We start from the raw sequence: 11968 nt of genomic DNA on the forward strand, positions 1-11968 counted from the left end.
TCTAATCAAAGTTCCTCAGTTTACCAGCAGGTGAGGACGAAGGCCATCACAGAACCAAACAGAACCGGTTTGGACTCAGAGACCTGCTGGATCGCTGAACCGGTCCAGGACTTAACCAGCTGCTGGTTTTTGGTGAAACTTCACAACTTTTCTGAAAAGTGTCTTGTCTCCAGCCTAGGCCACGCCCCCAGCGTCTCTTGGCTCCGCCCACTTTGGTGTTTTGTAATAAATGTGTCTTTCTGTTTCCACCTCAGGTTTAACTGCAGTAAACACATTTTAAAAACCTTCAAACTTCTTTGGTGTCTCACAGCTCAACCCGCCGAACCGGCAGCATCAGCCAGCTCTCTGTTTCAGAGCGAAGACTTCAGTCTTATCAGCATGAGAGGAACATCTGGACGCTTCAGCCCGGAGTTGGAACTCAACGCGTCTGTCCGTGACGCTGCAGTAATGCGGTTCGACGTTGGCTCGGCTCTCCGACCCACACACGTCCCTCCCAGCCCTGATTCCCTCTGATTTCATTAGAAACTGTCGTCGGGTCGCCTGGAGGTGGACACGGCCTCCGCAGACACAGAACCGGCTCTGCTGCGGCTTTCAGCGGCGTTCCACCATGAGCAACAAGCTGCTGCTGCAGATGCAGGAGAGGAGATGATGCTTTAATCTGCTGCTGCAGTGGAACCTGAGCGGCGGTCAGACAAAATGTTGTGCAGGTTTCATCCATCCAGCTCTGTGTTCCTTTGAAATGCCAACAATTAACAGCTTCAATTAGTGACAATATGAGTCAGAGCAGGAGAAGCTGCTCAATAATCAACAGAATCATCACAATACAATGATAAATGATTCAGCTGGAGGTAAAATGAATGAAGTTTTGGTGAAAGTTCATTAAAAACGCCAGAGATATTCTCATTATTTCCAAATACATCCTGTGTGCAGATAAAGCAGAAAAGGTCCTGCGATGACATGGAGGCAGATATTCTGACATGTTGACAGTTTGGATGAATTTCAGGACAAAATTTCCCAAAAATCTCCTAAAACCTTCAACTCAGATTGAAAAGGAGAGAAGCTGCTAAACTGCTGAAATATTGACTATTTAGCCAGGAAATATTAGCATGCTAACATTAGCATTACTGTTTTCATCTGAGCATGGTGTAATATTTTTGTACTACAGTCCTAAGGTTAATTTTTGTGTATGCTAATGCAAAGTTAGCATGAAAGTGCTCTGATAGTAGCACTGGAGTGCTAATATCAGTGCTTGTTGTACACAGTGGCGGAGCTAGACTTTTTTCCAAGGGGAGGCCAAAGGCTGAGCAAGGCTTTATCAGAGGGTAAATATACAAATGATAAACGAAAGGAAACAAATATTTTCTCACACACACTCAAATTAAAATGGTTTATTTAACAAAGATTTGCCATGACCAAACAAGATGTTAAACGGCTCTATGGACCAGTGAACATGTAAATGTAAACTCAGAGCCCAGAATATGACCAAAAACAAATTCTCAAAAGTAAATAAATAAACTGGTGCTTCTGGTGTGCAATAGGTTGTGCTGGGTGGGGGCAGTTCAGTGCCATTTCCTTCTGCTTCACTGTCTTCCTCCCCAGAGTCTGACTCTGAATCTCTATCACCCTCATCTCTCTCTGGAACTTAACTGGAAATGCATAAACAGACACAATAAAAAATGCAAAAAGCATCATGCTAACCTTTAGAATTAGGCTTATTGGATTTTAATACTTAATAACTCTATCACAGACTCTAACCCGCTGGTGATCCACTTGGGCCTGGAGTCTCCTGGCTGGATTCTCCAGGTTGGTCACTGCTGCAGGGTTCTGTCTGGTCCTGGTCACTGCTGCAGGGTTCTGTCTGGTCCTGGTCACTGCTGCAGGGTTCTGTCTGGTCCTGGTCCGGTCCTGGTCTGGTCCTGGTCACTGCTGCAGGGTTCTGTCTGGTCCTGGTCCGGTCCTGGTCTGGTCCTGGTCACTGCTGCAGGGTTCTGTCTGGTCCTGGTCCCTGCTGCAGGGTTCTGTCTGGTCCTGGTCCCTGCTGCAGGGTTCTCTCTGGTCCTGGTCACTGCTGCAGGGTTCTGTCTGGTCCTGGTCACTGCTGCAGGGTTCTGTCTGGTCCTGGTCCCTGCTGCAGGGTTCTGTCTGGTCCTGGTCCGGTCCTGGTCTGGTCCTGGTCTGGTCCTGGTCTCTGCTGCAGGCTCTCTCCTGGTCCTGGTCACTGCTGCAGGGTTCTGTCTGGTCCTGGTCCGGTCCTGGTCTGGTCCTGGTCACTGCTGCAGGGTTCTGTCTGGTCCTGGTCCGGTCCTGGTCTGGTCCTGGTCACTGCTGCAGGGTTCTGTCTGGTCCTGGTTTTTGCCTCTTTAAGAAGAACTGGGAGATCTTCCCTTCTCTCTTCATTTGGGCTCTACACAAAGTAACATCCTGGTATTTAGACTCCATGACTGTTTGGCAGAGACAACATTTTAACTATTATTCAAACTATAGTTTTTAGTTTTCTGTAGCTATCTAAAATACTAAATAAAAAAATTAGATTTAAAATTAATATAACTAGTGAGGTTATAATTCAAAGCTTTCATATGACATAGCCTACTTACATTTCAGTCATTATAAAACTTAATGGTTTTTCTCATATTCTTTCCACACATTTCAAGCAAGAGCTGGGAGATATAAAACATTAGAGGGCAGCATGTCACTAAAACATGTTAAAAGAATCTGTCTAAAACACGATCTATCAGCCCTAGCATGGCTAATATAATAAACGAGGCACTATGCAGCGGTACACAACCATTTGTTTTCTTTTTAGAAATGTATGACAAGTGCCGCCTCTCATTAGGAAGGTAACAGCGGTTACTGCTGAGCGGTAAAATGTTGTAAATACCTGCAAAACTCCTGACGGTGTAACTCTAAAGCCGTTGATGTGTTTTGGATCAAGCAGGAACCACATGTCAGTTTAACCAATGAACAGCGTCGGGCATCGGGCTGCCTTCAGGGACAGTCGGAAATTACAGTTTTCCTGGCAAATCTTTGCCCATCTCATAAGTATTATATTTTAAAATGACCATTTCCAGTGGGGTGGCAGTAGGGGGGGCCAGGGGCCTTTTGGGGGCGGCAAGTGCCACCCCGGCCACCCCTCTGGCTCCGCCACTGATTGTACAGTGATGTTACTGTCAGGATGAGGTGGTGCTAGCTGGACATTAATTAGCAAGCCAAAGTTAGCAATAGTGTGCTAATGTTAATAATCAGCTAATATTAGCAATGGGTAGATTCCCATGCTTATATTAGCTGTGTGCTAATGTGACCATTAGGATGCAGGTTCAGTATTCACATGCTAATGTTAGCCTTGCTAACATTAGTAAAAAACAATGCTACAGTGTGACGTTTGTGATCTAGTGCAATAATGTGCCAGATTAACCGTGACACTAATGTCCAACCCTCCATAATAAACTTCTGCTGATCAGGTGAACATAAACACCTGAAGTATTCAGCAATATTCAGCTACATTAGCTGTTCAGTTAGCGGCTAATGTTGCTATGAACAAGTCAGGTTCAAGATTGAAGCTGTGAAATCGCTAGCTTAGATCTCAAAATATGAAGGAGAAATTTTTGGAAATGATAAAACTACAAGATTAGACAGAAAACTGTAGATATTGATAATAATAATAGAGAGCAGAGCCAGAAAGCGAAGCTCTCGATTTATCAGTCGATCTACGTTCCTACTATCATCTAAAGTCATGAATGCCGTGGGATTCCCTGGAGGAGCTGGAAGGAGAGAATGCTGACCCCGCGACCCGACCCGGATAAGATGGATGGATCATAGTAGGATAATAACTTATTATTGATTTGACCTTAAAACAGAACATTATCTTGTTCACATTTTGAATAAAGAGCTAATATTATTGTGGTTATGTGAGTTTTCAGTTAATATTCTCAATAACAGATCATTAGGCAGAAGCTGATATCAGCCATTTAATAGGAACTCAGTGAATCCAGAGAATACTACAGAACATGGCGGATTCCCTTCATTCTCTCAGGAAACAGCAAAACAATCAAACGTTCTATTGAGCCTGAGCTTTTATGAAAAGCTAACAGTAAATAAAAAGGCCACAGTGGAAATCAAATCTGACATTTTTTCTTCTCAGCTGTGAAAACACTGAAAGCAATAAAATAAAATAAAAACCATATTTGGCATTTTGAGACGCATCAGAACCAAACCAGAAAGAAGAAAAGCAGTTTAATAAAACTAACTTCTCAGTTAAATGAAACATTTCACATTAAATGACGTCGTTTGGCTCTTTGGGGTGAACAGCCTCTGATCAGTGACCCGGATGACCCGAAGGACACGGAACAGAACCGGTACAATTACGACACATTAATTTGGATTATTTTGGATCTGATGATGAAATGGAAGCAGATAAAAAGTAAACCGGACCTGCAGGGTTCAGTCCATCCGGGTTCTAACCGGACCGGGAAACGGGTCATGCTGGCCGAACCTCCGCATGCCGAGAATAAGCTCCGCCCCCTGCTGGCTCAAACTGGAACTGCTTGGTACTCGTTACCATGGAGACACGGTCAGTCCGCCTCCTGGTTCTGCGGTTCTGGTTCGCGAAAAATGTTCAGTGGAGAGACGAAGCCAACAAGACCATCAAGCATTTGTCAAGCGGCCGATGCGAATGAAAGACCTGCGGTCCGGTCCGGTCCGATCCGGTCCGGTCCGGTCCGGTGCCTGTCCGCTGAGTTCCTTTCTGGTTCGTCTCAAGAGTCCGTTCGGGTCTCCATCCCGCCCTCATGGACTCTGAAGTTCTATGTTGTCGATCAGGTTTTCCTTCTTGGCGAGCTGCAGAGCCCTGATGGACCTCAGGGCTCCCGCCAGGTTGTGGGTGGCGGTCCGGCCGGCGGCGGGATTCTCCTGGTGGAGGTTCTCCTGGTGGAGGTTCTCCTGGTGGAGGTTCTCCTGGTGGAGGTGCTCCCTCTGCATCTCCAGCGCCTCCTTCTCCGTCATCACTACAGATTTCAGGCCGCCGTCTCCTCCGGCGCTCCCCCCCACCGACGGCGCTCCGTTCGGTACCGGAGGCGCCTCGTCCCCTCTCCCGTCTCCGCTCTCCCCCGGCCGCGGCTCGGGCCCGGCGGCGGGCCCTTCCTCGATCGGCGGGGGTTTCTCGGTGTAGGGGTCTCCAGGCTGCGCCGCGTCCTTCTCCAGGTCCTCGTACAAACTCTTCTTCTGCGTCTCAAAGTATTTGACCACGCAGTAGGTGATGGAGCCGACGGTGTTCACCACCACTCCGCCGATGAAGAGCCGCGTGGGCGCCACGTCCTTGAAGGCCAGCATGCCCACCGTGATGGTGGCGATGCTCTTGACCACGCCGACGAAGCTGGTGGTGACGGCCGAGTTGATGTAGGTGCAGTGCAGCGTGGTGAAGTTCATGGCGCAGCCGATGAAGATGCACAGGATGAAGATGACGGTGATCTGCGGTTCCTGCCAGCCGTCGTAGGTCCACATGTTGACGGCGTCCATGGAGATGAGGGAGCAGACGAGCAGCACCTGGAAACAGGAAGAGCGTCAGAAAACAAACCGGAAACGAGGATGAAAGCAAGACATTCCTGAAACAAGGTTCCACACCGGCGACGCCATGATGGTGATGGCGTACTGTGCAGTCAGAGGTCCATACTCGCTCTCCAGACTGGTTTTCTGGATCAGAACCAGGTAGGAGGCGTGAATGATGACAGCCAGAACCCCGGTGACGTAACCAAACGGATCCCCGGTGAGGTCTCCGGCTCCTGCAGGAAACAACCAGGACCGGAAGTGAACCTGCAGGTCTGAGCTAATCACTGTCATTCGCTAAAGCGCTAATCAATGGAAGCTAATGCTAAACACTACCAACATGGCAATTTGTGGAAGCTAATTCTGAAGTGCTTCACCAACACGGTATTTAACAGAAGCTAATGCTAACAAGGTAGCTCCTTAGCCTTGTTCTCCACTGTTTGTTATTGAGGACAGGAAGCTGAACTGCTGCATAAACAGACTTCACCCACTTCAAAATAAAAGCATAACTACTTGAAGAATGTTTAGCCAAAATTTGGACCCAGATGTTGAACTTTGATTTGGCTGAACGTTTACAATCAGCCAGGGAAATGAGCGCTAAATGCTTTCAGTCGCTAAAGAGCTAAGCTAAAACTTAGCTCTGCTATTAGCAGATTAGAGGAAGTGTGCGCTCCACTGGACGGATGGATGGATGGACACAACTAGTTCCTGGAGCTCTTACCTGCCAGAACAGCGCCCCCTGTGGTGATGAGCACGGCGGTCACCACGCCCGCAGACGGCAGCGCGTTGCGGAGGACGCACACCCCGATGCAGAGCGTGAAGAGCGGCAGGCAGCGCTTGAACACCACGTACATGGGCAGACTGAGGCCGCGCAGCGACCACAGCGTCAGCGTGGACTGCAGCGTGGACAGGATGCAGACTGGCGCAAACTCCTGCAAACAGGCGCAAAGAGTCCAGACACACAACCTCAGTGTCAAGATAAACAGAAAATAGTGAAAATATTACCAGAACAAAGTCAGAAGCATGAATTCAAATGGAAAAAGTATATTAAAAGTAATAAATGTGACTTTATCACCACAGTGAAGATGAATATAATGGGATTATAAAGTCAATATTTCAAGAGTAAAATCTAAACAGTAGTTTTATATTCTGAGCTAGACCCAATATTCCGTCCTAATATCAAACATTAAAACATTTAGAAAGGAGGAAAGTGACGTCACGTAATTTTGGGTCAAATATTTGAGTCGCTGCAGTTTCCAGAGACTTCCGGTTCTGAGCCTGACCAGCACCGAGGGTCTCCTGTCTGGGACACGGTGGTGGCAGCATCATGCCGGTTCCGATGTTTCAGGACGTTCTGAAACATCGGAACCGGACTCCAGAACTGAATGTGACAGAAAGTCTGATTGCGGATGTTCAGCAGTGGAGCTTTCAGAACCTCAGAACCGTCTGATCCCGGTTCGGTTCGGTATCTGCCAGGTTTTGACCAGTAGGATCCATTTATGAAGAAAACAGCAGCATATTTACACCGCCTTTACCAATAAACATCATGTTTTCTATTAAAACAGAAATCAAATTCACGCCCTCTGCTGCGCATGCGCAGTGAGATCCTCTCTGCGCTCAGGGAGACTGAGCTGCACCGGATCCGCATATGAACAACAGGGGGCGCTAAAGAAATGGGGGGAATGACTCCTCGAGCCAAGAAACATCAGAGAATCATTTCGCCTCCGGTGAGGAAGGAACGGTTAGAATCAGTTCATCTAAAGGATTCTCTGAACGATTCTCTGAGACTTCGTACAATAACTGGAGAATTTAAATTCATGAGTTTCAGCATTTCATTTCCCTCCGAGATTAAATATTGATATTTGAAAAAGGTTGTAGGTTTTAATCTGCGTAAATGAATAAAAGTTATTTTTAATTTGTAACAAAAAATTGGAGAACAACTGAATAGATAACAGTGTAAATAACTACTAAATGGTAAAATTCTCATTTTGTTCATTGGTCCAACAGTGACACCTATTGGTTGATTTGTGCTTTTATTTTGAAGAGCGGTGGATTTTTCTTCGTGTGTTTTGTGTTGTTCGCTTCCTGTTTTGCTGACCACGAGTCAGCGTTAGAGCCTTAAGAAAACCGATGACAATCTGTAAACTAGCGCCCTTGGAAAGCAGAATGAGGTCTGAGTGATAAGTTGTGATAAAACAAGTTTATTTAAAAGTAGTAGGAACGGCAGTAGTTTATTGTTTATTAACGAAACTGTGTATGCTAACGAGTTTGGACACAACGTATTTTTTTTGTATGTGTGGACGTTTATGTTTATTTATACGAGTATTAAGCATGCCCAACAGTTATGTATCTTTTATTTTATGTACAGTTTTCACGGTGTCTGACAAGGAAAGTGAAGATTAAACTGCACCCGTTTGGAACTCCCTGCGCCTGGCTGTTTATTCCGAGGCCGCTACAAACAGGAATGAAACATCCTGAGGAAAGAGAGAAAAGCTGCAGAAAGTTTCCCATCCGGTTCTACAGAACGATCCGGTTCCACAGAACGATCCGGTTCTACAGAACGATCCGGTTCTAAAAACGATCCGGTTCGACAGAACGATCCGGTTCTAAACAACGATCCGGTTCCACAGAACGATCCGGTTCTAAAGAACGGTTTCCTACAATTTAGAACCAAAAATTTTAAAAACTATTTCAGAAGCTAAATCCAACCTGCAGAGAAATCAGGAAAAAAAAAGAAAAAAAAAACTATAAAACTTGAGGTGGAACACCAGAACCTGTTCTGGGTCAACCCCTCCAGAACCGGTTCCGGCTCCTACCTTGGCCAGCTGCGTGCCGAACGGCGGCACCTGGATCCTCCCGAGCCGCCGCAGGCTCTCCAGCGCCAGCATGGCCGTGAAGCTGGTGAGGAACTGGATGAGCGTCAGGAAGCCGAACTGATAGTTACTGATGAGGAACTTGAGGGTTGAGCGACCCGGAGAACACGCCGTGCGCCACGGCCACGGAGATCCCCAGCATCCGGCTCCGGAACACCTCCATGGCTTCACCTGGACCCGGCGGGGGGCTCCAGCTGGTCCTCAGGAGGGATTCTCCTCTCTGCGCTCCGGATGCGCACTGAGGGGAGGCAGAGCGGCGGGGGCGGAGCGGGAGGAGCCGCAGCCACTCAGGACATTTTACCGCAGCGGGGGGAAGGGGGAGGGGGAGCTCCTCCACGGGGGCCAAACTCACAGCCACGGGGAGAAACTTCAGCAAGTCCGAGCTGCTGCTTCTAAACTGTTATTACATTAATACGCATAAAACACTTTTAATGATAAACACCAAGAAAAACTACCGCTTAACATATAGGAGTTAAATAAAAGACCAAAAGAGTGAAATTAAAACAAAAAAGTGAAATAAAACAAGATAAATAGAATAAAATAAGGAATAATTGCCAAAAACACTTCATATCCAACTCGCGTTTAGTTCATTTCCTTGTGGTTCCTGAACGGATTTATTCATTCATTTGAAACAAACAACTTTAACTTCAATCCATTCAGATTGAATGGATTCAGGTCTGAAGTTCTGACCCGGTCCGGTTCCGGTTCCTCTCAGGGTAAATGTTAACGATGCTCCCAACAGGCAGGGAAATATCTTCAATTTAAATATTTCATCAGAAAATCAGTTTCCAGGGCGGCAGGCGGGAAGCCCCGCCCACATCCGGCGCGTCATCAGGAACCATCAGAACCTCGGCGCTCTGGGTTCACCCACATTTACTCTAAATACTTTTTAATTTCGACTGAATGTGGAAAAGTTTCTTCATTAGATGACCAGAGGAAAACCGGAAGATAAAATAAGAAATCTATAACATGGAGGATGTTTTTATTTCTCAATAGACGGCAATAATATAATAATAATAATAATAATAATAAAATAATAATAATAATGTCTCAATGTAGTCAGTCTAACTCACCATCTCACTGTGAAGCAGTAAAAGTGACTTACAACAAATCTGTTAACTTTTCAAAAATAAATCTAGTGAGTTCAGCAGCAAACAGCTCCAGTCGCTCTTGCTAATAAATCACACGGGCAACGCTGTTGATCAACGCTCACCATGTTCCTTGTTCCACCTCCTGACGCGCCACCAGGGGGCGCGTCTGAGTGAGGGGGTTTTACAGCCAATCACAGGGCTGGAACCCCGGAACCAATAGGAAAATTCAGCTGCAGTACCACTATTCGACCCTGAGGGCAGCACTGAGTCACTTCAATCACAGAGAAACATAAAAACTACTCAGTTTGTCTGCAGTGAAAAGTGGATTCAGGGTTTAGTTACCAAACGGCTGGATGGAAAATACAACATTTATTACATTCTAAACAACATTTACATAAAATACTTTATGATTATATTTCACATCTCGAACTCAGAGTCCAATCAGCCAATAGGAGCTCAAATCCAGCCGGAAGAACCGCCCACTGCCCCGAAGACGTCCAACGGTGTGTGTGTCTCTGTGTGTATGTTGGGATATGTGTGTGTGTGTATTAGGATGTGTGTGTGTGTGTATTAGGATGTGTGTGTGTGTGTATTAGGATGTGTGTGTGTGTGTATTAGGATGTGTGTGTGTGTATTAGGATGTGTGTGTGTTATGGTGCTGCAGCGAGGCAGGAAGGTGAGTAGATCTTTACCGTCTCGTCCCAGGAGCAATCCACCACCTGCAGAACCAAACAGCTGCAGTTACTGATCGATCAATCAATCAATCAAATTTTATTTGTATTGCACCTTTCAGCAGTAAGTCTGTTAAAAATGATTTATATCATAAACACAAACATGCAAAATCATAGAAACAGAAACATTTTGTTGTTGCAGATCAGATTATTGATAATTGTTTCATTGATTATGTTTGTAAATCAGCTCCAACCAGCTGGGAATCAGAATCAGAACCAGCAGGTCGACCCAGCAGCAGATCTTAAATCCTTTCAGTGAATGATAAACTACCAGGTGGTGTAGAACCCAGATGCAGGTTCTGGACCAGCTGCAGGTTCTGGACCAGCAGGGTTCTGGACCAGCAGCAGGTTCCGGACCAGCAGGGTTCTGGACCAGCAGGGTTCTGGACCAGCTGCAGCTTCTGGACCAGCTGCAGCTTCCGGACCAGCAGGTTCTGGACCAGCAGCAGGTTCTGGACCAGCTGCAGCTTCCGGACCAGCAGCAGGTTCCGGACCAGCAGCAGGTTCCGGACCAGCAGGGTTCTGGACCAGCTGCAGGTTCTGGACCAGCAGGGTTCTGGACCAGCTGCAGCTTCTGGACCAGCAGGGTTCTGGACCAGCTGCAGCTTCTGGACCAGCTGCAGCTTCCGGACCAGCAGGTTCTGGACCAGCAGCAGGTTCTGGACGAGCAGCAGGTTCTGGACCAGCTGCAGGTTCTGGACCAGCTGCAGGTTCTGGACCAGCAGCAGGTTCTGGACCAGCAGCAGGTTCTGGACCAGCTGCAGGTTCTGGACGAGCAGCAGGTTCTGGACCAGCAGCAGGTTCTGGACCAGCAGCAGGTTCTGGACCAGCTGCAGGTTCTGGACGAGCAGCAGGTTCTGGACCAGCAGCAGGTTCTGGACCAGCTGCAGGTTCTGGACCAGCAGCAGGTTCTGGACCAGCAGCAGGTTCTGGACCAGCAGCAGGTTCTGGACCAGCTGCAGGTTCTGGACGAGCAGCAGGTTCTGGACCAGCAGCAGGTTCTGGACCAGCAGCAGGTTCTGGACCAGCTGCAGGTTCTGGACCAGCAGCAGGTTCTGGTTTGTCATCAGATGCTGCAGGAATCAAAGTTTCTCTGGTCGGAGACTTTAGTCTCTGGTTCTGGAAATGTTCTGCTGCTAGAAGGCCCACTGTGGGTTAGGCTTTATGAGGCTCTGGAGGCTCAGGTCAGAGGTCATCTTTAGCAGACCCCCCACATGAAGGACTCTGGGTTTACCATGGGGTCACTGGAGGTGAACTGAGTTTCACTAAGAGCTTCTGCCTCCATCAAGGTGCAGCTAACTGTGACATGTTGCTGCAACTCGTCTCTCCTGTCGTTAAGCTGCTGTTCTATAAGATATATACAGAGGAAGTTGTCTCTTCAACATAAAAGCATCAAATCAAAACCCGGAAGTCAACCATATAATGTACAAAATAAAACATAGTAAAGGTGATATAAAAAATAAGGAGCTTAATTTGTGGTTGTTTCCATCATCTCTACTCGCAGGTTTCAGGCCTGATCGCTGAGTTACAGCAACAGTACCGATTGGACCCTACAGAGAGAAACCAGAACCGCCTGGTGTTGGAGCAGAACTGGACCGGATCAGATGGAGACGAGGAGGATCAACCGATTCAGTTCGGGTCTGGTTAGCATTAGCTGAACTAATGTAGCGCACTATGCTAGTGTAACCTGGTTGATTTGCTCTTCTGTTATAATTATTCAAAATGTCTTTTTTTG

The 11968-nt window shown here is 47.0% G+C and overlaps 1 protein-coding gene across 1 annotated transcript; it reads right to left on the reverse strand.

Moving 5' to 3' along the window:
• Nucleotides 1–3916: 3916 nt before the first annotated feature.
• slc35d3 (solute carrier family 35 member D3) lies at nt 3917–10938 on the reverse strand. Its single transcript, XM_055022973.1, is given in 5 exon segments — nt 3917–5538; nt 5617–5774; nt 6260–6470; nt 8355–8499; nt 8501–10938. Coding segments are annotated over 5 exon segments (1344 nt in total). The 5' UTR covers nt 8575–10938; the 3' UTR covers nt 3917–4782.
• Between the last annotated feature and the right edge of the window lie 1030 nt (nt 10939–11968).

This window comes from Poeciliopsis prolifica, unplaced genomic scaffold (assembly GCF_027474105.1).
Source record: "Poeciliopsis prolifica strain line A6 unplaced genomic scaffold, Auburn_PproV2 SCAFFOLD094, whole genome shotgun sequence".
NCBI lineage: Eukaryota > Metazoa > Chordata > Actinopteri > Cyprinodontiformes > Poeciliidae > Poeciliopsis > Poeciliopsis prolifica.